Source organism: Oncorhynchus tshawytscha, unplaced genomic scaffold (genome assembly GCF_018296145.1).
Source record: "Oncorhynchus tshawytscha isolate Ot180627B unplaced genomic scaffold, Otsh_v2.0 Un_contig_11569_pilon_pilon, whole genome shotgun sequence".
Classification (NCBI taxonomy): Eukaryota; Metazoa; Chordata; class Actinopteri; order Salmoniformes; family Salmonidae; genus Oncorhynchus; species Oncorhynchus tshawytscha.
In genome coordinates, this window is record NW_024608776.1 from 23484 (window position 1) to 51096 (window position 27613).

Here is a 27613-nt window from a genome sequence, read left to right on the forward strand (position 1 = left end):
GTTTAGGACAGACGGTGCTGCAGGATAGAGTCCCTGTTCATGTTTGGTCCTTCTGCAAAAGATACCACGGTGCTGCAGGACAGAGGTTTATCATGTTTAGGCAGGCTGGATTCCTGCAAGAAAAGGTTCACTAGGCTCGGCTGGATTCCTCACTGAAAAGGTTCACTAACAGGCTCACTAGGCTTGACTGGATCCTCACTGAAAAGGTTCACTAGGCTTGGCTGGACTCCTCACTGAAAAGGTTCACTAGGCTCGGCTGGACTCCTCACTGAAAAGGTTCACTAGGCTTGCTGCAGGACAGAGGTTTATAACATGTTTAGGACAGACGGTGCTGCAGGACAGAGGTTTATAACATGTTTAGGACAGACGGTGCTGCAGGACAGAGGTTTACAACATGTTTAGGACAGACGGTGCTGCAGGACAGAGGTTTACAACATGTTTAGGACAGACGGTGCTGCAGGACAGAGGTTTACAACATGTTTAGGACAGACGGTGCTGCAGGACAGAGGTTTACAACATGTTTAGGACAGACGGTGCTGCAGGACAGAGGTTTACAACATGTTTAGGACAGACGGTGCTGCAGGACAGAGGTTTATAACATGTTTAGGACAGACGGTGCTGCAGGACAGAGGTTTATAACATGTTTAGGACAGACGGTGCTGCAGGACAGAGGTTTATAACATGTTTAGGACAGACGGTGCTGCAGGACAGAGGTTTATAACATGTTTAGGACAGACGGTGCTGCAGGACAGAGGTTTACTCCTCACTGAAAACATGTTTAGGACAGAAACGGTGCTGCAGGACAGAGGTTTACAACATGTTTAGGACAGACGGTGCTGCAGGACAGAGGTTTATAACATGTTTAGGACAGACGGTGCTGCAGGACAGAGGTTTATAACATGTTTAGGTCCCTGGTTTGTCCTCAAAGGACACAGAAAAGGTTCACTAGGCTTTAGGACACTGAAAAGGTGCTGAAGGACACTGAAAGGTTCACTAGGCTTGGCTGGACTCCTCAGAAAAGGTTCACTAGGCAGGACTGGATTCTTTACTAAATGTTTAGGACTAGGCTTGTGCTGCAGGACAGAGGTTTATAACATGTTTAGGACAGACGGTGCTGCAGGACAGAGGTTTATAACATGTTTAGGACAGACGGTGCTGCAGGACAGAGGTTTACAACATGTTTAGGACAGACGGTGCTGCAGGACAGAGGTTTACAACATGTTTAGGACAGACGGTGCTGCAAGGTTCACAGGACAGAGGTTTACAACATGTTTAGGACAGACGGTGCTGCAGGACAGAGGTTTACAACATGTTTAGGACAGACGGTGCTGCAGGACAGAGGTTTACAACATGTTTAGGACAGACGGTGCTGCAGGACAGAGGTTTATAACATGTTTAGGACAGACGGTGCTGCTGGACAGAGGTTTCCCTTGATACCATGTATAACTCATACCCCATAGAGTCCCTGTTCATGTTTGGTCCTTCTGAAAAGATACCACACTGAAAAGGTTCACTAGGCTCGGCTGGATTCCTCACTGAAAAGGTTCACTAGGCTTGACTGGACTCCTCACTGAAAAGGTTCACTAGGCTTGACTGGACTCCTCACTGAAAAGGTTCACTAGGCTTGGCTGGACTCCTCACTGAAAAGGTTCACTAGGCTCGGCTGGACTCCTCACTGAAAAGGTTCACTAGGCTTGGCTGGACTCAATCAGGACAGAGGTTTATAACATGTTTAGGACAGACGGTGCTGCAGGACACAGAGGTTTATAACATGTTTAGGACAGACGGTGCTGAAAAGGACAGAGGTTTACAACATGTTTAGGACAGACGGTGCTGCAGGACAGAGGTTTACAACATGTTTAGGACAGACGGTGCTGCAGGACAGAGGTTTTAACATGTTTAGGACAGACGGTGCTGCAGGACAGAGGTTTACCACATGTTTAGGACAGACGGTGCTGCAGGAAGAGGTTTATAACATGTTTAGGACAGACGGTGCTGCTGGACAGAGGTTTCATCTTGAACCATGTATAACTCATACCCCATAGAGTCCCTGTTCATGTTTGGTCCTTCTGAAAAGATACCACACTGAAAAGGTTCACTAGGCTCGGCTGGATTCCTCACTGAAAAGGTTCACTAGGCTCGGCTGGATTCCTCACTGAAAAGGTTCACTAGGCTTGGCTGGACTCCACACTGAAAAGGTTCACTAGGCTTGGCTGGACTCCTCACGTCGAGACCCTGAAAAGGTTCACTAGGCTTCGGCTGGTGAGGGTAGGCAAGGACCATATCACCTCCACCCTACTCTGATCCTCAACACCCAACCCATCTGGACAAGAGGTCCACCGTTCTGCAATCTCAACCACACCAGCCCTGCCCTAACCCTGGCTCATGACCCCTGTGCGACTGAAAAGGTTCACTAGGCTTGGCTGGACTCCTCACTGAAAAGGTTCACTAGGCTTGGCTGACAATACACGGGTCATTCTGTCCTTTGTTGTAGTGTCCATCACGTTTATGTATCCTGTGGATTGTTCACAACAGCTTTGTAATGGACGACACAACAGTGGTCTTGATTCACGAGACTAGGGAGGAGGTGAGGGCCCTCGGAGTGTGGTGTCAGGAAAATAACCTCACACTCAACGTCAACAAAACTAAGGAGATGATTGTGGACTTCAGGAAACAGCAGAGGGAACACCCCCATCCACATCGATGGAACAGTAGTGGAGAGGGTAGCAAGTCTTAAGTTCCTCGGCATACACATCACAGACAAACTGAATTGGTCCACTCACACAGACAGCATCGTGAGGAAGGCGCAGCAGCGCCTCTTCAACCTCAGGAGGCTGAAGAAATTCGGCTTGTCACCAAAAGCACTCACAAACTTCTACAGATGCACAATCGAGAGCATCCTGGCGGGCTGTATCACCGCCTGGTATGGCAACTGCACCGCCCTCAACCGTAAGGCTCTCCAGAGGGTAGTGAGGTCTGCACTGCATCACCGGGGGCAAACTACCTGCCCTCCAGGACACCTACACCACCCGATGCTACAGGAAGGCCATAAAGATCATCAAGGACATCAACCACCCGAGCCACTGCCTGTTCACCCCGCTGTCATCCAGAAGGCGAGGTCAGTACAGGTGCATCAAAGCTGGGACCGAGAGACTGAAAAACAGCTTCTATCTCAAGGCCATCAGACTGTTAAACAGCCACCACTAACATTGAGTGGTTACTGCCAACACACTGTCAATGACACTGACTCTATCCAGCCACTTTAATCATGGGAATCGATGGGAAATGATGTAAAATATCACTAGCCACTTTAAACAATGCTACCTTATATAATGTTACTTACCCTACATTGTTCATCCATATGCATACGTTGATACTGTACTCTATATCATCGACTGCATCCTTATGTAATACATGTATCACTAGCCACTTTAACTATGCCACTTGGTTTACATACTTATCTCATATGTATATACTGTACTCGATATCATCTACTGTATCTTGCCTATGCTGCTCTGTACCGTCACTCATTCATATATCCTTATGTACATATTCTTTATCCCCTTACACTGTGTATGACAGTAGTTTTTTTTGGAATTGTTAGTTAGATTACTTGCTCGTTATTACTGCATTGTCGGAACTAGAAGCACAAGCATTTCGCTACACTCGCATTAACATCTGCTAACCATGTGTATGTGACAAATAAAATTTGATTTGATTTGGAAGGAATCCAACCCAGTTAACCATGGAATCCTCAGGAATGAATCCAACCCAGTTAACCATGGTATCCTCAGGAATGAATCCAACCCAGTTATCCATGGTATCCTCAGGAATGAATCCAACCCAGTTAACCATGGTATCCTCAGGAATGAATCCAACCCAGTTATCCATGGTATCCTCAGGAATGAATCCAACCCAGTTAACCATGGTATCCTCAGGAATGAATCCAACCCAGTTAACCATGGTATCCTCAGGAATGAATCCAACCCAGTTAACCATGGTATCCTCAGGAATGAATCCAACCCAGTTAACCATGGTATCCTCAGGAATGAATCCAACCCAGTTAACCATGGTATCCTCAGGAATGTTTGATTGTAATGATGCCCCCAAGGAACCAACGAAGAAGTCATCCTTTATTATCTCCCTTTTCTTTCTTTCTTTCTTTCTTTCTTTCTTTCTTTCTTTCTTTCTTTCTTTCTTTCTTTCTTTCTTTCTTTCTTTCTTTCTTTCTTTCTTTCTCTCTCGCTCTCTCTCTCTCTCTCTCTCTCTCTCTCTCTCTCTCTCTCTCTCTCTCTCTCTCTCTCTCTCTCTCTCTCTCTCTCTCTCTTTATCTCTCTCACCTCTCTCTCTCTTTATCTCTCTCACCTCTCTCTCTCTCTCTCTCTCTTTCTCTTTATCTCTCTCACCTCTCTCTCTCTCTCTTTATCTCTCTCACCTCTCTCTCTCTCTCTCTCTTTATCTCTCTCTCTATCTCTCTCACCTCTCTCTCTCTCTCTTTATCTCTCTCTCTCTTTATCTCTCTCCCCTCTCTCTCTCTCTCTCTTTATCTCTCTCCTCTCTCTCTCTCCTCTCTCTTTCAATTTTCAATTTAAGAGGCTTTATTGGCATAGGAAACATATGTTTACATTGACAAAGCAAGATAATAAACAATACAAAATGAACAGTAAACATTACACTCACAAAAGTTCCAAAATAATAAAGACATTTCAAATGTCATATTATGTCTATATACAGTGTTATAATGATGTGCAAATAGTTACAAAGGGGGAAATAAATAAACAGAAATATGGGTTGTATTTACAATGGTGTTTGTTCTTCACTGGTTGCCCTTTTCTAGTGGCAACAGGTTACAAATCTTGCTGATGTGATGTGATGTCACACTGATGTCACACTGTGGTATCTCACCCAGTAGATATGGGAGTTTATATCTAAATTGGATTTGTTTTCAAATTCTTTGTGGGTCTGTGTAATTTGAGGGAAATATGGGTCTCTAATATTGTCATACATTTGGCAGGAAGTTAGGAAGTGCAGTTCAGTTTCCACCTCATTTTGTGGGCAGTGTGCACATAGCCTGTGTTCTCTTGAGATCCAGGTCTGCCTTTCTCAATAGCAAGGCTATACTCACTGAGTCTGTACAGAGTCAAGGATTTCCTTAATTTTGGGTCAGTCACAGTGGTCAGGTATTCTGCCGCTGTGTACTCTCTGTTAAGGGCCAAATAAATTATTTCCAATGTGTCAAGTAATTATCTTTTTGTTTTCTCATGATTTGGTTGGGTCTAATTCTGTTGCTAATTGTGTTGCTGTCCTGGGGCTTTGTGTTTGTGAACAGAGCCCCAGGACCAGCTTCCTTAGGGGACTCTTCTCCAGATTCATTTCTCTATAGGTGATGGCTTTGTTAGGAAGGTTTGGGAATCACTTCCTTTTAGGTGGTTGTAGAATTTAACAGCTATTTTTCCAGATTTTGATAATTAATCTGCATGCATTATTTGGTGTTTTACGTTGTACACAGAGGATATTTTTGCAGAATTTTGCATGCAGTCTCTCAAATTTGGTGTTTGTCCCATTTTGTGAGTTCTTGGTCGGAATTCTCCCTCTCTCCTCTCTCTCTCCCTCTCTCTCCTCTCTTGCTTTCTCTTTTCACATGATCCTGTCTACGTTTATGTGCTGTTCAAAATATATAAATACAATACAAATGTATTGAATAGAAATGTTTTCAGAGCAACATAAATCTGACGTTTTACATAATGCTAAGAGGAATTCAGTAAGTGTGTGTACAGTCAGCTGAAAGGGCATTCACAGACTAAACATTCATCTAATATCACTGCCATGAATCCAGAGACCATTCAAGTAAGGACACTGAAATCTCCTTGCTTGTCTTACATAATGTTGAAATGTTGAGCACACGGACACAGTCAGAACTGACAAGCAACACATATTAACGGGTGTATTTTCAACACCAGCTAACAGCTGTGGCAGTTTGCGACAGTGAACCTCTGCACAGTCAAGGCCAGGGTCAGTCACTCTGTCAACACACTGTCTTGATGGGTTGATAAATCCTTCAGGTTTCACAGCCAATAACACAGCATCATGGCTAGCTGCTATTCTTCATATGTGTTCAGTTTCCAGGAACAGGAAACTCTTACAACCCCTGCCAATCTATTTCTATGTGAACCTAGTTTATGTTCAGACTTTATGTAGGCATTCCTCTCTAGGTCTGTTCATGAAGGATTTATGTATTTGGTAAATGAATGCATGTCACTGAGAGTTTTTCCATTGGGGAAAGGAATATTTTGTCACACACAATCAGCAATTAAAGTTCATAAAGCTATTCAACTTGTGATGATAAATGTTGCTAGTGGAAAGAGATCTAGAGAAACCATGTGTGGTCTGTCGGGCCCTAGTGGAATCTGAACCCTTTATAACAGATTTCAAAGAGCCAGCTAATAGTATATTTATTGCCGTTGCTCCTTAAGAGTTATCCCCACTAGAGGACAGTGATTATGTGGAACTGATTTAGGTTTGTGTAAAACAGTTTTAATAAATTACAAATATGTTTCCATTCTAGCCTCTTCATTTCATTGGAGGGATTTTAAAACATGTGTAACAGTTAAATAATAACAAATAGCATAGTCAAAATTGTAATAACCATTTTAGATCTTAAAAGTAAAAATATTGATATTGAAAAACATTTGTCATGTCTTGACAATAGTCCATGTACCATATGTGTAGATGAATACAATGGAAATGGGATGGATAAGGTGAAGACCCCCCATCTTCCCAATTCCCCCTACATCTCTCTTGCACTGACGTTCCAATGGTTACGTATAATACACGCCTACAGAAACTCCCGAAACTGCAAGAGGACGACAAGAGCGGCGTTCGTTCTCACTAGTATGTCGATTCCATCGGGCTACACATCCACTCCTGAGCCCGAATGTTTATCTAGACTAACAAGTGGAATATTCTTCAGTTGATTTACCCACGAAGTTCGGGAGGCGTTTTATTTGGGTAAGTGTTGTTTTCAGAGATTGCGGTGCAGTATTTTTTTTAATGATTCTTTAGGTTGAACACTGTGCACAATGAAATGAGATATGAGACATAAAAACAGCTGTGATCCACAAAAACAACTATTCTTATCTGCATATGTCTTACCCATCTATATTTCCAACAGACAAATCAGTGCGCGTTTCAGTTGGTTAGTAGTCAAATGTGAGTTGTTTGGAAACTTCGTACGTTTTACTTGCGGTGGTCCCTGTACTATATAAAATACAATTAGCTCTCTATCTCGTTTTAAACTATTTGAAACGGGGGTTTCTCAAATTCAGCAGATTATGAATTGTGACCATACCATTATTTTAAGTGATCCCCATTCAAAGGGGATGAGATGGCAGAGCTGTCAGACTGATTTAGGGAATACTTAAAGTAGTAACGTTAGCAGGTGCATGGCACAGGTTTAGGAACTGCAATGCCAGTGCAGCGCTGCCATATGTGCCTGGCCCATAAATAATAAACTGAGTGTAAATTTACTTATAGCTGCCTCAGCACAATGAAAGACAATCGACACACTGAGAAAGCAGAGAGAGGAGGAATTCTTCTCTCCAGATTTAACAGTTGGCCATATTGTTGTATTTTATTGTATTGTAGCTAAATGAGGTTTGCTAGTGCTGAAATCGGTCAGATATGTGGAAGGGCAAGGCCGGTATGGGAAGCACTCTTCCACAGCTGTGTGGTAGGCCTACATTAAGTGAGGTACACTACAGTGTTAAATGGTGTTATTATGGCTATAGGAATGACAGGGCCTCAAACACGACAGGCTGCCCTGAGGCTTCTACCATCAGTAGGTTCACTACAACCATACTGTAGAATTACTACTGTCCAGGTGTGCAGAGAGAGTCCTCACACTGACATCACTGTACACATATGTTCCTGCAGTCCACTGTCAGATTCTTTCTGTTGCAAACATTTTTTAAAATCCTGTTTTTGCTTTGTGGTTATGGGGTATTGTGTGCAGATTGATGATGGGGGGGTGGAAAAAACGATTTAATCCATTTTGAAATCGGCTGTAATATAATAAAATGTGGAGAAAGTCAAGTGGTCTGAATACTTTCTGAAGGCAGTGTATTTGGCATTTTCTCAGGAAGTCTGTCTGGCCTAGAAATACATCTGCATGTGTTCTCAATTTAGCTTCAATTCCACTCCGTATTTTCCCAACTACTTAAAAAGACGCATCAGGCGTCATGCTATAACTTTAAAATAAATAGGTCCTGGGAAGCATTCTAAACAAGTTGTTTGCCGGAATTCCTTTTAAACTCACTCAAGTAAAAACATGTCTATTTGTGGTCTGGCCCGGTCATCACAGAGGCAGTCTGTCTGTGTGTGAGAGTGTGGAACGGGGTGTGAGTGTGGCTGTTGTGAGTCTTGTAATTTAGATTTTTTTTTAGAAGCCTCCTTTCCTTAATATGTAGAAGTCAGTGGTCTCTCCTCTCCCTCTCCTTCTCTCTCTTGCTCTCTCTCGCTCTCCCTTTTCACGTAAAAGCCATGCAACAGAAATTCCATTTGTACAGCACCCTAACTGGGGAGGGACAGCCTCTGGCCCCTGTAGTCCAAAGTGGGCCTCTCTCTTACAAATCACTTAATTAGAGATGGAAGTAGTGGATCCACAGGGTCAGGAAGAAGAGATGGGGAAAAGTAGAGAATCTAAGTCTGTGACTCCAGGCAGCCAGAGGTCCAGAGGTCCAGAGCCTGCTGTGTGTCAATCTGTCCGCTGGTCCATTCATTGCTCCATATCCTCACACCACCTGTCTGCCTGTCTACAACAACCTCAGCACCCAGCATTAAGGCCTAGATTCAATCAGATCAAGCATTAACCGGTGATAGCCGACACCCGCATAGCTGATGTTTTGGTGTTGGAGGTGTCAGAGGTGTCAAATCAGTGAGCAGCTACTCTTGATCAATGTCACAAAGCCACACCCGTCCCACTCACGTTACAAGTTCAGAATGAGAAAGTGTAGGCTATATCTCAAATTTAAAATCCTTAATCAATACGAGGATTTCTATCAGCCTAATCAAGATGTAGATTACATCTCACATTCCAGTGTTCAAACAAGGCTGCATGGGATTTCTCTTAATAATCCGACTCTGTGCAGCCAATGGCAATGCCCACTTTATGTATAATGCCAGGAACCACTTGTGGATCTGACAGCTCTAACACAGTTCCAACTCTGACACTGCCAAAACAACCACTATGTGGATGTAGACTAAAGCGGATCTGATTGAATAGAGCCCTAAATCAGCTTGATCATCATAAAGGAATGTTCTAGGTCATCATAAAGCATGATCAAGAATGTTCTAGGTCATCATAAAGGAATGTTCTTCATCATCATAAAGGAATGTTCTAGGTCATCATAAAGGAATGTTCTAGGTCATCATAAAGCATCTTCAAGTATGTTCTAGGTTATCATAGAGGAATGTTCTACATCATCATAAAGGAATGTTCTACGTCATCATAAAGGAATGTTCTACGTCATCATAAAGGAATGTTCTACATCATCATAAAGGAATGTTCTACGGTCATCATAAAGGAATGTTCTACATCATCATAAAGGAATGTTCTACGTCATCATAAAGGAATGTTCTAGGTCATCATAAAGGAATGTTCTCATCATCATAAAGGAATGTTCTACATCATCATAAAGGAATGTTCTACATCATCATAAAGGAATGTTCTACATCATCATAAAGGAATGTTCTACATCATCATAAAGGAATGTTCTACATCATCATAAAGGAATGTTCTACGTCATCATAAAGGAATGTTCTACGTCATCATAAAGGAATGTTCTACATCATCATAAAGGAATGTTCTACGTCATCATAAAGGAATGTTCTACGTCATCATAAAGGAATGTTCTACATCATCATAAAGGAATGTTCTACATCATCATAAAGGAATGTTTCTCATCATAAAGGAATGTTTCTCATCATAAAGGAATCATCATAAAGGAATCATCATCATAAAGGAATGTTCTACATCATCATAAAGGAATGTTCTACATTCTATGTTCTAGGTCATCATCATCATAAAGGAATGTTCTATCATAAAGGAATGTTCTACATCATCATAAAGGAATGTTCTAAAGGAATCATCATAAAGGAATGTTCTACATCATCATAAAGGAATGTTCTACATCATCATAAAGGAATGTTCTACATCATCATAAAGGAATGTTCATCATCATAAAGGAATGTTCTGTCATCATAAAGGAATGTCATCATAAAGGAATGTTCTACATCATCATAAAGGAATGTTCTAGGTCTACATAGGAATGTTCTACGTCATTATAAAGAAATGTTCTACATCATCATAAAGGAATGTTCTACATCATCATAAAGGAATGTTCTAGGTCATCATAAAGGAACGTTATAAGCCATCATAAAGGAATTTTCTAAGTCATCATAAAGGAATGTTCTAGGTCATCATAAAGGAATGTTTTAGGTCATCATAAAGGAATGTTCTACATCATCATAAAGGAATGTTCTACATCATCATAAAGGAATGTTCTACGTCATTATAAAGGAATGTTCTACGTCATCATAAAGGAATGTTCTATGTATACATAAAGGAATGTTCTAGTATCATAAAGGAATGTTCATACATAATGGAATGTTCTATGTCATCATAAAGGAATGTTCTACATCATCATAAAGGAATGTTCTACATCATCATAAAGGAATGTTCTAGGTCTACATAAAGGAATGTTCTAGGTCTACATAAAGGAATGTTCTAGGTCTACATAAAGGAATGTTCTCCGTCATCATAAAGGGCAGGATGGTACAGTAATAGAACCGACAGGATGTCCGGAGCTCTTGGAGAGTAGACAATATCTCATCGACTAGCGCCATATCACCAGCAGCCTCCCAGACAACCTCTTGACGTTCCACAGTGACACTGAAGGGCACAACGCCTCCGCAATACATTTCTCTGTGCCAGTCCTACTACTTCTCTAGCAGTCAGTCCCAGAGACCAGGCATGTAGAGGTACAGTATGGGCTTCAGTCCATTGAAACATAGAGTTCACTCTTAGAAAAAGGGTTCCAAAGGGTTCTTCGGCTGTCCCCATAGGATAACCCTTTTTGGTTACAGGTCCCTCATGGAACCAAAATGGTTCTATTTGGAACCCAAAAGGGTTCTACCTGCAACTAAAAAGGGGTTCTTCAAAGGATTCTCCTATGGGGACAGCTGAGGAACCCTTTAGCTCCTTTTTTTCACTAAATCAGTGAGTGACAGATTTACCTCAGGACTTCCTATAAAACGGACAGCAGCAGGTTCTTAACCCAGGCTGCCCTCTGTATAACCACTAATTATATCTACTCCCACAATATGTCCCTGTCTATGGAGGTACCAGAGGGTTAAGAGACCTTACAGTTGACTTACAGCACCTCAAAGTGGTTCAACGATCTGTGCTCTACGCACGATTCAATCTTGAATTTCAATGGAATGGATATTGATTTAAAGCTTAATTGCGACCAGTCTTTCTTTGGAATCCAAAACCGACAATTTTGTTACATGAGACATATGCTATGTGACTTGAGGGAAATTCTTTTTGACCAGGTTTTTATCATCTTCCAGATCAGCACTACACTTAGACTGAGTTGCTCTCTCTTCAGTTGCAATAGTGTAGCTGTTGTTGTCATTTAGGATTAAGTTATAATTTATCTTAATTAACCCTAGCCTCTTTTAGTAATTTTCATCATCTCTTATCCAGAATGACTTACAGTAGGGAGTGCACAGATTTTCATACTGGTCCCCCATGGGAATCAAACCCACAGCCCTGGCTTTCCAAGCACAAGGCTCTACCAACTGAGCTACTTGGGACTAACCAGATTCTCATACATAGAGGCCCATGTATACTGTATAATCCTCTATTGGCTGACTACAGTGGTTCAGAAGTCTCTTTGCTTCTTACTCAGTGTTGTAGTATCCCACAGAGATAAATGACATCATAGAGAGAATCATACTCCTACAGCAACATTTGGTCTGACTAGTTCTTGTGGATCTCTGAACACAACAGAAGGTATTAGCATCTCTCTCTCTGTGCCTCTGTACTGTAGTGAAGGGAAGAACCCCAGTCATTCACAGAGGATTGTTGTTCCCTGTTTGACCTGGAACATAATGTTGCCTGGTTCAGGATCACCTTTCCCACCTGACCCTAGTACAGGAGGACAGGAGTCCTGGTTCAGGATCACCTTTCCCACCTGGTCCTAGTACAGGAGGACAGGAGTCCTGGTTCAGGATCACCTTTCCCACCTGGCCCTAGTGCAGGAGGACAGGAGTCCTAGTTCAGGATCACCTTTCCCACCTGGCCCTAGTACAGGAGGACAGGGTCCTGGTTCAGGATCACCTTTCCCACCTGGCCCTAGTACAGGAGGACAGGAGTCCTGGATCAGATATGTTAACATTGCCAAAGCAAGTGAACTAGATAATAAACAAAAGTGAAATAAACAATAAAAATTAAAAGTAAACATTACAGTCTCTCTCTCTCTCATTTCCTGCCCGACCTTCCACCTGGGCAAGTGATTACTGGCCAGTGGCCAGTGGAATGCAGAGAAAGAGAGCGATGTAGATGGAGAAATAAATAGAGAGAGATAAAATGATGAGAGAGAATACATGTGGTTTCTATGCAGGTCTCATCTTAGAGGAAGGATTTAATTGAAGCCATTTCCTGCCATCAATCCACTGTAAATCTGCCCTTGAATCTAATCAAAATTAAATTAAATATTACTTTATATGCTAAAATGCTACCGCAACAACCACTCTTTCATTTCCAAAAGAATGCATGTAGCACAGGAGGCTGGTGGCACCTTAATTGAGAAGGACGGGCTCGTGGTAATGCCTGGAGTGGAATCAGTGGAATGGTATCAAATACATCCAACACACGGTTTCCATGGTTTCCACGTGTTTGATGCCGTTCCATTGACTCCGTTCCAGCCATTATTATGAGCCGTCCTCCCCTCAGCCTCCACTGGCATGCAGGTAATAAAGTGTTGGTGACAGATCTGTTTATTGCTCCAGCTCTGGCAGAAGGGTTGAGAGGAAGGAAGGAGGGTTGAGGTTCCTGTCTCAATGTATTCTAGTTGACGTGCTTTGAAAAGAAAGACGTGAATGGAAACTACATAACGTGCTTAGAATTATATGTGCATCAATCTGATATGAATAAATATAGAATAAATATATAATACTTATCTTTAAGTTTGGATTAGATTTTCTGCTGTGTATCTCATGAAGATTGCACGTAAATATATTTATACATAATTAGAGTGTTATTGAAGTACAAATTATAACAGTATCCCTTTAGACCACAGCCATGTTATATTAAAGCATTCATAAGAAAAACTGTGAGAAATGATAAAACAAACATTTACAACGTTACGGTCGTCATGAAGGACAGCAGGCAAAAATACAACCACGGTCGTCATGAAGGACAGCAGGCAAAAATACAACCGTACGGTCGTCATGAAGGACAGTAGGCAAAAATACAACGGTCGTCATGAAGGGCAGCAGGCAAAAATACAACCGTACGGTCGTCATGAAGGGCAGCAGGCAAAAATACAACCGTACGGTCGTCATGAAGGACAGTAGGCAAAAATACAACCGTACGGTCGTCATGATGGACAGCAGGCAAAATACAACCGTACGGTCGTCATGAAGGGCAGCAGGCAAAAATACAACCGTACGGTCGTCATGAAGGACAGTAGGCAAAAATACAACCGTACGGTCGTCATGAAGGACAGTAGGCAAAAATACAACCGTACGGTCGTCATGAAGGACAGTAGGCAAAAATACAACCGTACGGTCGTCATGAAGGACAGTCATGAGGCAAAAATACAACCGTACGGTCGTCATGAAGGACAGTAGGCAAAAATACAACCGTACGGTCGTCATGAAGGGCAGCAGGCAAAAATACAAACGGTCGTCATGAAGGGCAGCAGGCAAAAATACAACCGTACGGTCGTCATGAAGGACAGTAGGCAAAAATACAACCGTACGGTCGTCATGAAGGTAGGCAAAAAATACAACCGTACGGTCGTCATGAAGGGCAGCAGGCAAAAATACAACCGTACGGTCGTCATGAAGGACAGCAGGCAAAAATACAACCGTACGGTCGTCATGAAGGACAGTAGGCAAAAATACAACCGTACGGTCGTCATGATGGGCAGCAGGCAAAAATACAACCGTACGGTCGTCATGATGGGCAGCAGGCAAAAATACAACCGTACGGTCGTCATGATGGGCAGCAGGCAAAAATACAACCGTACGGTCGTCATGAAGGGCAGCAGGCAAAAATACAACCGTACCGTCGTCATGAAGGGCAGCAGGCAAAAATACAACCGTACGGTCATCATGAAGGGCAGCAGGCAAAAATACAACCGTACGGTCGTCATGAAGGGCAGCAGGCAAAAATACAACCGTACGGTCGTCATGAAGGACAGCAGGCAAAAATACAACCGTGCCGGTCATCATGATGGGCAGCAGGCAAAAATACACCGTGCCGTCATCATGATGGGCAGCAGGCAAAAATACAACCGTACGGTCGTCATGAAGGGCAGCAGGCAAAAATACAACCGTACGGTCGTCATGATGGGCAGCAGGCAAAAATACAACCGTACGGTCGTCATGAAGGGCAGCAGGCAAAAATACAATCTTATAAATCTAACTTCATGTTCAAGCCAAGGCCAAGGTCATCCTCTAGCTTTTTGTTAATGTGCTTTATTCAAGCTACTTTATTGAATAATGATGCACGCCAAGGCTTCTTATTAGAGATTGGGCAGTTTATTTGAAGTTCAATCAATGAATATTGATTATCTTTCTGATATGGGATAAGACTACTTAGCATAGTAAATTGTGTGAATAAATGGATTATAAAATTAAAAAATGGCTCACATTACCAGGCTTTAAATGGAGGTAAAGGAGGGCTTTGTAATACTGCAAAAAAAGTTTAAGTTTTTGGCAGAAAGGGGATTAATAAAGTCCATCAATATCTTATCTCTGCAAGGTGTAAAATTCCAACCCTATCAGTATTGCTCCCTCTACCTGGGATTGAGTAATTGAACCCCTGCCATTGGCCCCTACATTGTAGAACCAAGTTGAGTCTGTGCATCCAGAGTCATGGAGGAGGAGAGGAGGCTCATTATTTGTCCCTGGTCTGAACCCATAGAGAGTCCAGCATCGGGGGCTTTGTCATGGGTACTGGTCCCATTTACCAGGCTCACTGGTATGGAAGTAAAGATGGTCTTTAGTGGGGCAGACACCAGTCTCCCTCCAGGCAGACCCACCATTGTCCTCTCTGGCCTGGGCTGGTAGTCAGGCTGTATATCATAGGAAAACAAAACAGACATTCCATCTCTAATCTAGTTGGTCTTCTTTTTGTCCAGCTCCTCTCATTGTTTTACAGAGTCAGGGATTAACAACATGAACATCCGATAATCTGACTGGTTATTTAGCTGTAGAGCGTTGGCTTACTTAACATGACTTCCCCATGACTTCTCCATCCTCTCTGGGTCGCTGTGTGACCGGTGGGGGCCAGGAGCCTGACCTAGAGCTGGAGCTCTCTTACAGCCATAACCATTTGTTTAGTTACAATGTGTTTTCAATGGGAGGGGAATAGGGATAGTTAGTAGTTGTAGACTATAATAGATGATTTAGTGACAGATCAGTAATACAGATTTAATAACATTTAATAGATATAATATGTTGGTCCTCAAAGCAATCCTTTACCTCGTTCAAGCAACCTGAGAAAAGCCTTCATCAAAGCACTTACTGTAGACTGTGATCCTAGCTTCATGGGATTCACTATAGGGTTAGTTACTGGATGCCATCTGAGTCGGGGTCTGGATGACATTTAGTTAATGAAGCAAAGCACAGCGCACACAACAGCATGAGTGAGATACAGACAACTGATCACCTACTCCGGATGTACTGATCGATCTCTCTCAATCCATCTGTCTTTCTCTCTGTCGCTGTCTCTCTCCAACTCTGAGGATGTTTACCTTTAATATTTTATTCACTGATTGATTTTCCTCAACAGTGTCCTGGACGTTGACCAATCAGACAGCTGCATGTGGAAGGTCTCAGCCAATGATGGAGGCCTGGCCAACAGCCTGGGTCCTACTTTTAACGCTAATCGTTGATTGGCTGGAAGCGGCTCAATCGCGGGACTTCACTGTGAAGGACATCATCCTCCTCCATCCATCAAGTATGAATACACATGCATTGGAAATGTATTTTTGTATCAAATTGTGGTAGATGCAGTCGGACCTTTCTTTTCTTCTGGTTGAGTCTGCTGGCAATGTTACAAAATTACAACCAATTAATTGCAGCATTACCGCAAAAACGGAAAAGGCAAGTGGAAGGGGAGGAAAGTAAGGAACGTTCTCTCAGCCCTGCATTAAAGAACAACATTGGTTAAAGACAATTGTGATAAATTAAAAAAGTATAGCAGTTTTATTTCAGGACCAAAAATGGACAGCTGCTCCATATAGATTACAAAATCGTTGGGGAGAGATTTCAATGTACCGATTCCATGGCACATGGTTTATAAACTGACACACAAAACAGCGCTGGATTCAAAACTTAGATTGTGATACAACATTCTTGCAACCAATAACATTTTATCTATATGTGGGATACAACCATCCCGGCTCTGCAGATTTTGCTGCGAAGAGACAGAATCATTAGCTCATTTGTTTTGGTACTGTCAATATGTAGCTTGTTTTTGGTCGCAGGTACAGGAATGGCTGAAGAATTGCAACATTTGGAGCTAACTCTGCAAATAGCACTGCTGGGTGATTTAAAAAGTCATAGTCAATCGATAAATAATATTTAAATTGAACCTTTATTTAACTAGGCAAGTCAGTTAAGAACTAATTCTTATTTACAATAAATATTTACTTATTTACAAACCTGGACAACGCTGGGCCCTATGGGGCTCCCAATCACGGTCAGATGTGATACAGCCTGAATTCGAACCAAGGACTGTAGTGACACCTCTTGCACTGAGATGCAGTGCCTTAGATCGCTGCGCCACTCTGAAGCCCTATATAATAATACTCTTATCAAAAATCTTTATCTTTAATTTACGATCTGTATAAACTATGAGAATAGAAAGGTTCAGAACTTTTGTGAAACATCACAGCACAGTTGAACAATATATAAGCAAATCAAAATCCAAACAGAGATAGATGGGAGGGGTTGAGTGGAGCTTAATGGAGGGACTGAAGGGTGGGATTGTAGAAAAAGCTGTTTCAGGTGTTTGAAAAAGGCAAAATTCTTGAAGGGCTTGGCCCTTTGCCGAACACCCCCAGCCATCCTCACATACTTTGTGCCCCTCAGATCTTTGAGGTGCATGCCGCCCTGCTCTGATCCCCAGACAAAGGTGACATGGCCACAGTTGGTAATGGTCACAGTCAGGCCTCTCTCCACCCTGCCTTCATCTTTGAAGGTACTTTCCATATCTAGATGAAGAGATTAAAATAAAACAATATTTATCCACAATGCCAGTGTAGAGACATCTTCCTCATCCACCACTGTGTGACACAGTCTCTGGCTTACTACATCTGCGGTGTTGGGTATCAGTGAGATGTGTGCGAGTTTCCAGACGTGACTTCCTGTTTCCCACCCCTTTCTCTCTGTGAAACTGAGACGCATTCTGTCCCTCAGCCTTCAGTTCCTCAGACTACAGTACAGTATACTGGTCCACAGTGAGAACTGGGCTCACCGCCGCGTGAGAAGTATGGAAACGCACAGTAGCTCTAAGAGGCAGGCACGTACGAGGTCAGACCCCTAATGGTTCCCCTTCCCCTCCTCTACTCCCCTCCATCTCCCTGCAGTCAAACACTGAAATCTCATCTAATGTATTTTACCTCAGCTCTCTTGGCACAATCTGCCTTCAACATCTGATAAGCCAAGAGCTCCTATATCAGGTTTATGGTTGTTCATTTCATAGGGATACCTGAGCTGAATTCCCCAAGAAATGCGTGTCTGTTTCGACCCACGCCCCGGCATGTACAGGGGGATAGGATGACCTTGACCAGCCCTGGGGGCTTGGGGTATGGAGGGTGGATTAGAGGGAGTATGTGTGTGTTAGTGTTAGTGTGTGTGTGTGTGTGTGTGTGTTTGTTTGTGTGTGTGAGAGTGTGAGTGTGTGAGTGTGAGAGCGAGTGTGTGTGTGTGAGACTGGCAGGCAGGCAGACTTTTGTTCGCTGAGTGAAGTTTGGATGACCCTAAGACCTGTAGCTGTCTTAGGATGTGTCCCAAATGGTATGTCATTCCCTTTATAGTGCACTACTACCCCATGGGCCTTGATCAAAATTAGTGCACTATACAGGGAATAGGGTGCCATTTGGGATGCACAATATCCAATGGGAGGCCTGATTCCCAGTGTTCTTAGTATTAACATAATGGTTGCCAATTGAACAAACCAAACAAGCCTACTGTTTGATCACGGCAGATGGTCTCCTTGCAAAGTTTAGTGACCATTCTATTCTAGAATCTAGACGGCTGAACTGATGGTTCATTAATTCAATTCAAACTGTATTGTCCTCTCATAATATAACACTTAACAAAGACACACAGAGTGACTGTAGTTAAATGTCCTGTATGTACTGTAGTTAAATGTCCTGTATGTACTGTAGTTAAATGTCCTGTATGTACTGTAGTTAAATGTTCTGTATGTACTGTAGTTAAATGTCCTGTATGTACTGTAGTTAAATGTCCTGTATGTACTGTAGTTAAATGTCCTGTATGTACTGTAGTTAAATGTTCTGTATGTACTGTAGTTAAATGTCCTGTATGTACTGTAGTTAAATGTCCTGTATGTACTGTAGTTAAATGTCCTGTATAGTTAAATGTCCTGTAGTTAAATGTCCTGTATGTACTGTAGTTAAATGTCCTGTATGTACTGTAGTTAAATGTCCTGTATGTACTGTAGTTAAATGTCCTGTAGTTAAATGTCCTGTTAAATGTACTGTAGTTAAATGTCCTGTATGTACTGTAGTTAAATGTCCTGTATGTACTGTAGTTAAATGTCCTGTATGTATGTACTGTAGTTAAATGTCCTGTATGTACTGTAGTTAAATGTCCTGTATGTACTGTAGTTAAATGTACTGTAGTTAAATGTCCTGTATGTACTGTAGTTAAATGTCCTGTATGTACTGTAGTTAAATGTCCTGTAGTTAAATGTCCTGTAAATGTACTGTAGTTAAATGTCCCTGTAGTTAAATGTACTGTAGTTAAATGTTCTGTATGTACTGTAGTTAAATGTCCTGTATGTACTGTAGTTAAATGTCCTGTATGTACTGTAGTTAAATGTCCTGTATGTACTGTAGTTAAATGTCCTGTATGTACTGTAGTTAAATGTCCTGTATGTACTGTAGTTAAATGTCCTGTATGTACTGTAGTTAAATGTCCTGTAGTTAAATGTACTGTAGTTAAATGTCCTGTATGTACTGTAGTTAAAATGTACTGTAGTTAAATGTCCTGTATGTACTGTAGTTAAATGTCCTGTAGTTAAATGTCCTGTAGTTAAATGTCCTGTATGTACTGTAAATGTCCTGTAAATGTCCTGTATAAACTGTAGTTAAATGTCCTGTATGTACTGTAGTTAAATGTTCTGTTAAATGTCCTGTACTGTAGTTAAATGTCCTGTATGTACTGTAGTTAAATGTCCTGTATGTACTGTAGTTAAATGTCCTGTATGTACTGTAGTTAAATGTCCTGTATGTACTGTAGTTAAATGTCCTGTATGTACTGTAGTTAAATGTTCTGTATGTACTGTAGTTAAATGTCCTGTATGTACTGTAGTTAAATGTACTGTAGTTAAATGTCCTGTATGTACTGTAGTTAAATGTCCTGTATGTACTGTAGTTAAATGTCCTGTATGTACTGTAGTTAAATGTCCTGTATGTACTGTAGTTAAATGTCCTGTATGTACTGTAGTTAAATGTCCTGTATGTACTGTAGTTAAATGTACTGTATGTACTGTAGTTAAATGTCCTGTATGTACTGTAGTTAAATGTCCTGTATGTACTGTAGTTAAATGTTCTGTATGTACTGTAGTTAAATGTCCTGTATGTACTGTAGTTAAATGTACTGTATGTACTGTAGTTAAATGTCCTGTATGTACTGTAGTTAAATGTCCTGTAAATGTACTGTAGTTAAATGTACTGTAGTTAAATGTCCTGTTAAATGTACTGTAGTTAAATGTCCTGTATGTACTGTAGTTAAATGTCCTGTATGTACTGTAGTTAAATGTCCTGTATGTACTGTAGTTAAATGTTCTGTATGTACTGTAGTTAAATGTCCTGTATTTGTAAAGTTAAATGTCTGTATGTACTGTAGTTAAATGTCCTGTATGTACTGTAGTTAAATGCAACAGTTAAATGTCCTTTGTTGTACTGTAGTTAAATGTCCTCTGTACTGGTTAAATGTCCTGTAGCTCTGTAGTTAACATCGCTATAGTATCTGTAGGACTAAATGTTCTGTATGTACTGAGGTTAAATGCTGTAGCTTAAAGGACTACATATCGCTGTAGCTCTGAGGACTACATATCGCTGTAGCTCTGAGGACTTTGCTGTAGATCTGAGGACTACATATCACTGTAGCTCTGAGGACTACATATCGCTGTAGCTCTGAGGACTACACATCGCTGTAGCTCTGAGGACTACATATCACTGTAGCTCTGAGGACTACATATCGCTGTAGCTCTGAGGACTACATATCGCTGTAGCTCTGAGGACTACATATCGCTGTAGCTCTGAGGACTACATATCGCTGTAGCTCTGAGGACTACATATCGCTGTAGCTCTGAGGACTACATATCGCTGTAGCTCTGAGGACTACATATCGCTGTAGCTCTGAGGACTACATATCGCTGTAGCTCTGAGGACTACATATCGCTGTAGCTCTGAGGACTACATATCGCTGTAGCTCTGAGGACTACACATCGCTGTAGCTCTGAGGACTACATATCGCTGTAGCTCTGAGGACTACATATCGCTGTAGCTCTGAGGACTACATCGCTGTAGCTCTGAGGACTACACATCGCTGTAGCTCTGAGGACTACACATCGCTGTAGCTCTGAGGACTACACATCGCTGTAGCTCTGAGGACTACACATCGCTGTAGCTCTGAGGACTACACATCGCTGTAGCTCTGAGGACTACACATCGCTGTAGCTCTGAGGACTACATATCGCTGTAGCTCTGAGGACTACATATCGCTGTAGCTCTGAGGACTACATATTGCTGTAGATCTGAGGACTACACATCGCTGTAGCTCTGAGGACTACAACAACTCACAATTAGGAGTCAAATGTACAATTTGCATTTCTTCTATAGCTCATTGAGTAATGACAATGTATTGATTCAGGGAAGTGTTTTTTCATTTTGGGACATGTTATTAAATCTACCAAAAATATGTTATTAAATCTACCAAAAATATGTTATTAAATCTAGATGGTGAATAATAGACTTGTGCTCGTCTCCTCTTGTCTCCACAGCCACACCTCATCCTGGAGGGTTCAAGTGCTTCACATGTAAAGATGCACCAGACAACTACGAATGCAATCGCTGGGCTCCGGACGTATACTGCCCACGAGGTAATTACAGTCAGGTATTTCTGGTATTTACAGCCTGCTCTGTATCTATCATCAAACCCTGTTTTCAGACCCTCTCGACTCCGTCCAGAGCAGAAATATAAATTACAGGAAAATACCAGGCTGTAAAATGAAGGGTTATCAATGTTGTCTTTGCTGGTTTCTGTATCTTAAACATAGTGTATTTTACTTAAGCTGGACATGTTTAGATAAGAAATTGAATTGACAGGTTGTATAATTCCACAGGCTCTCTTCTTTTATATAGATATATGGTTGTCTACTAAATATCTGAAATAATTGTGAAGTTATTTGTTGCCCTAAAGATTTGATCTTAAAAGCACATTCTTTGAGTTATTTACAAATGATAAATAGTAGTTTATGACATGAAATTTGAGGATTGGTTTAAATCACTGGAATCCATCTGAACCTCAGGCTCGTTCAGTGTTACCATCCACTTCAGTAAGAAGTAGATTAACACATGATATTCATAGAAATGAATGACATTGCTGTTGAAAAGTAAGCTACATTTGCGTTTACATTAACTGACATACAATAAATGTGAAAGTGATGTGTTTTTATTCGTTCAACTTATTGGTCATTGGTCCGTTATTTCTCAGGATTCCATAGTGTCTGAGCGTTAGATCAAATGTATCCATCTCCGTTATTTCTCAGGATTCCATAGCGTCTGAACGTTAGATCACATGTATCCATCTCTCAGCCGTTATTTCTCAGGATTCCATAGCGTCTGAACGTTAGATCAAATGTATCCATCTCTCAGCCGTTATTTCTCAGGATTCCATAGCGTCTGAACGTTAGATCACATGTATCCATCTCTCAGCCGTTATTTCTCAGGATTCCATAGCGTCTGAACGTTAGATCACATGTATCCATCTCTCAGCCGTTATTTCTCAGGATTCCATAGCGTCTGAACGTTAGATCAAATGTATCCATCTCTCAGACGTTATTTCTCAGGATTCCATAGCGTCTGAACGTTAGATCACATGTATCCATCTCTCAGCCGTTATTTCTCAGGATTCCATAGCGTCTGAACGTTAGATCACATGTATCCATCTCTCAGCTGTTATTTCTCAGGATTCCATAGTGTCTGAACGTTAGATCACATGTATCCATCTCTCAGCCGTTATTTTTCAGGATTCCATAGTGTCTGAACGTTAGATCACATGTATCCATCTCTCAGCTGTTATTTCCATCTCTCAGCTGTAAATATTGCAGATTGCACCTTTAGCGACAGTGTCTGTGTGTCTGACAGAGACCAGGTACTGCTACACCCTCCATGTGTTGGACGTCCAGGGGAACACTGTGTCTGTGACCAAACGCTGCGTGGCCCTGGCCCACTGTCTGTCTACAGGCTGCACCCAGGACAACCATGAAGGATACAAGGTGATTCAAGAAGCCTCTTTCCTTTCAATAACATTACATTTCTGACACGGCTGCTGAAGCAACTCCTAAATGTACACGTGCATTTCATTTACCAGGTGAGGGACTAACCAGGGGCAGTTATCAACGGGACACACATACAGCATGTATGGAAAGAAAGATGATGTTGGAACTTTTAGTAGTAATATTTGCAGTTCAGAATGTGGCTCTCTGCTCTGTGGTGTCTGGTGTGATTTACCACACTGTCAAGGTAATCTCCAGGCCCTGGTTTAGAATGATCTCACTTGGATAAGAATCTGTTCCCTTCTCAGCAGTTGTTATTTGAATGTCTTTCTGGAAATTCCTCTGTCTGTGTTCTGTTTGTGGACTGTCTGTAGTCTGTCTGTGTTCGGTCTTTAGTCTGTCTGTAGTTTGTATGGGTTCTGTCTGTAGTTTGTATGGGTTCTGTCTGTAGTTTGTATGGGTTCGGTCTTCTGTCTGTAGTTTGTATGGGTTCTGTCTGTAGTTTGTATGTGTTCGGTCTGTAGTTTGTATGTGTTCTGTCTGTAGTTTGTATGTGTTCTGTCTGTAGTTTGTATGTGTTCTGTCTGTAGTTTGTATGTGTTCTGTCTGTAGTTTGTATGTGTTCTGTCTGTAGTTTGTATGTGTTCGGTCTGTAGTTTGTATGTGTTCTGTCTGTAGTTTGTATGTGTTCTGTCTGTAGTTTGTATGTGTTCTGTCTGTAGTTTGTATGTGTTCTGTCTGTAGTTTGTATGTGTTCTGTCTGTAGTTTGTATGTGTTCTGTCTGTAGTTTGTATGTGTTCTGTCTGTAGTTTGTATGTGTTCTGTCTGTAGTTTGTATGTGTTCTGTCTGTAGTTTGTATGTGTTCTTGTTTGTATGTGTTCTGTCTGTAGTTTGTATGTGTTCTGTCTGTATATTTAGATTTTTGCTGAAAGCACCATTTCATCTATTCAAATTCTGTGTGCGTGTTAACGTACTAGGTGAATAAAGGTGATTCTATCTCTACTCCTGATTCCAGGTCTGCACTGCTTGCTGTGAAGGAAACATCTGTAACATGCAGTTGCCAAGAAACAAGACAGACGCCATCTTTTCCACCACCTCTCTCCTCCACAGCAGTAACGGTCTACTCACACACTACTGGCTGCTCACTGGCTGTCTGAGCTCCACCGTCATCAGCGCAATGCTATCCAACAGTCTATGACATCTAACACTCCTACCGTCATCAGCGTCATGGTATCCAACACTCCTACAGTCATCAGCATCATGCTATCCAACAGTCTGACATCTAACACTCCTACCGTCATCAGCGTCATGCTATCCAACAGTCTAGGACATCTAACACTCCTACCGTCATCAGCGTCATGCTATCCAACAGTCTATGACATTAACACTCCTGCCGTCATCAGTGTCATGCTATCCAACAGTCTATGACATTAACACTCCTGCCGTCATCAGTGTCATGCTATCCAACAGTCTATGACATCTAACACTCCTACCGTCATCAGTGTCATGCTATCCAACAGTCTATGACATTAACACTCCTGCCGTCATCAGCGTCATGCTATCCAACAGTCTATGACATCTAACACTCCTACCGTCATCAGCGTCATGCTATCCAACAGTCTATGACATCTAACACTCCTACCGTCATCAGCGTCATGGTATCCAACACTCCTACAGTCATCAGCATCATGCTATCCAACAGTCTGACATCTAACACTCCTACCGTCATCAGCGTCATGCTATCCAACACTCCTACAGTCATCAGCATCATGCTATCCAACAGTCTATGACATCTAACACTCCTACCGTCATCAGTGTCATGCTATCCAACAGTCTATGACATTAACACTCCTGCCGTCATCAGCGTCATGCTATCCAACAGTCTATGACATCTAACACTCCTACCGTCATCAGTGTCATGCTATCCAACAGTCTATGATATATAACACTCCTACCGTCATCAGTGTCATGCTATCCAACAGTATATGACATCTAACACTCCTACCGTCATCAGCGTCATGCTATCCAACAGTCTATGACATCTAACACTCCTACCGTCATCAGCATCATGCTATCCAACAGTCTATGACATCTAACACTCCTACCGTCATCAGTGTCATGCTATCCAACAGTCTATGACATCTAACACTCCTACCGTCATCAGCGTCATGCTATCCAACAGTCTATGACATCTAACACTCCTACCGTCATCAGCGTCATGCTATCCAACAGTCTATGACATCTAACACTCCTACCGTCATCAGCGTCATGCTATCCAACAGTCTATGACATCTAACACTCCTACTGTCATCAGCGTCATGCTATCTAACACTCCTACCGTCATCAGCATCATGCTATCCAACAGTCTATGACATCTAACACTCCTACCGTCATCAGCGTCATGCTATCCAACAGTCTATGACATCTAACACTCCTACCGTCATCAGCGTCATGCTATCCAACAGTCTGACATCTAACACTCCTACCGTCATCAGTGTCATGCTATCCAACAGTCTATGACATCTAACACTCCTACCGTCATCAGCGTCATGCTATCTAACACTCCTACCGTCATCAGCATCATGCTATCCAACAGTCTATGACATCTAACACTCCTACTGTCATCAGCGTCATGCTATCTAACACTCCTGTCATCAGCATCATGCTATCCAACAGTCTATGACATCTAACACTCCTACCGTCATCAGCGTCATGCTATCCAACAGTCTGACATCTAACACTCCTACCGTCATCAGTGTCATGCTATCCAACAGTCTATGACATCTAACACTCCTACCGTCATCAGCGTCATGCTATCCAACAGTCTGACATCTAACACTCCTACCGTCATCAGCGTCATGCTATCTAACACTCCTACCGTCATCAGCGTCATGCTATCCAACAGTCTATGACATCTAACACTCCTTCTGCATGGTAGAGCAAGTAGATGTACAGTTTGATCACCAGATATTTGGTGTTATAATTTTATGAAGTTGCTTTTCTGTTGTTTAATCTATTTTTTAACCGAGACAGTATTGACGGAATCTTCTAGATTTTGTCTCATCGTAAGAAGTTCTCCTGTTATATTTACTGGATTCTATGTGCAGTATGTGATATATGTACATAGTATTTATTTTGTATAATACATTTAACAATTGTTAAATACCTGTAGTTAACATTGGATTCAGGTAGAATGAAAAGTGAACTAGGTTGCAGTGCAGTGTTTTTGTTCCTGGAGTCGTGTGATTGGTTGGTTTAGGCTGTGTGCCCACCATACCCATGAGACTGATGACTGATAATTTCCTCTCAACCCATTGGCTATCTGGCGCTGGAAGATATGACGTCAACCATAACACTACAACGTTGTAATGTTTCTGTATTTCTTACAGTTCTGTCCAATAGAAAGGTTGCCACTTATTGATTAGCATGTCATCTTGAGGATGATGGTCTAAACATCCTGTACAGATCCCATATACCAGGTTTGGTATACATTGTGTTCACCATTAAATGTATTATACCAGGTTTGGTATACATTGTGTTCACCATTAAATGTATTATTTGCCTGAACATGTTTCTACAGTATAAACAGTATCCACATAACCAGATAGTGTAGTTTGTGTAATGCAAGATATTTTAGATCCCACATGAGGCGTGTGGAGTCAGACTGAGGTAAGGTTTCACAGTTAAGGTAACATTAGGCAGAAATACAACGAAAGGTTTAGAGCTTAGAGGTGCAGAAAAAAAGGACCATTCTAACAGCCCTCTCTTTTTCTCACCTCTCTGCTTTCCTCTCCAGGAAGTAAAAAGGTAATGTCTTTCTCAGAGCCTCTGCGTCCAGGAGGTGTAGTTTAAAAGCCTTGTGAAGGAGATTATGTTAAGCTGCAGGGGTGTTCATTTTAAAGGACATCCTTTATCTGATTCTGGCCGACAGACTGGATGGTCACAGTTCCAAACCAAACCCATCAGTCCTTCTCAAATCAGTGTTTAGCCTAAAGCTTTTAGAGGTGTGAAATGAGATGTTTCTCTTACCCAAACAACATACTCTTTGTCCTGGGAACACTTTACTAAAAGAGAAGGTCCAGAAGTCATATTTTTACTCCCAATCACGGCCAGTTGAGATACAGCCTGGATTCGAACACCTCTAGCACTGAGATGCAGAGTAACGCATTACCTCAAGGCCAGGCATATTCATTTCAATTTCTCCTAGTGTTTGTGTTCCCTAATTAGCGCTAGGAAATTAGCAAAGAGTTCATTGCATTGTCTACATTTCTAGTCGTATGCAAGGAGGACAGAGGACAAACTGAAAATCTCTTTTGGATTAGCTATTCATTATTTTGTTTAGTGTTGTGTGTTGCCTCACAAGTCGCTACTTTCTTACATACATTAGATGATTGAATAATTAAATGACTGAATGATGTGTGTACCATACCAGCAACATAGACATTTTAATTCATTTGGTGGAAACGTACAACAGACTCTTCCAAGACACCATATTTCTATTCCCATTGTGCGAGTGAAGGAAAACCCTGTACAGTAGCAATACTCTGTAGACACTAGATTA

The 27613-nt window shown here is 41.7% G+C and overlaps 1 protein-coding gene across 1 annotated transcript; it reads left to right on the forward strand.

The window, feature by feature from the left end:
* Positions 1–6817: 6817 nt before the first annotated feature.
* Positions 6818–26602, forward strand: LOC112267649 (ly6/PLAUR domain-containing protein 6). The gene is made up of 6 exons (XM_042313651.1): positions 6818–7008; positions 16085–16252; positions 21554–21652; positions 22920–23050; positions 24068–24282; positions 25407–26602. The coding sequence occupies exons 2-5, from the start codon at positions 16135–16137 to the stop codon at positions 24248–24250; spliced, it is 531 nt and encodes a 176-aa protein (XP_042169585.1). The 5' UTR covers positions 6818–7008; positions 16085–16134; the 3' UTR covers positions 24251–24282; positions 25407–26602.
* Positions 26603–27613: the final 1011 nt, after the last annotated feature.

What these genes read in the sequence shown, in the direction of transcription:
- LOC112267649 (XM_042313651.1), top strand. Translation starts at nt 16,135, where the DNA reads ATGATGGAGGCCTGGCCAACAGCCTGGGTCCTACTTTTAACGCTAATC. An exon ending in CATCCTCCTCCATCCATCAA is followed by an intron (nt 16,253 to 21,553) that starts GTATGAATACAC and finishes TTGTCTCCACAG; the next exon opens with CCACACCTCATCCTGGAGGG. An exon ending in ACAACCATGAAGGATACAAG is followed by an intron (nt 23,051 to 24,067) that starts GTGATTCAAGAA and finishes TCCTGATTCCAG; the next exon opens with GTCTGCACTGCTTGCTGTGA.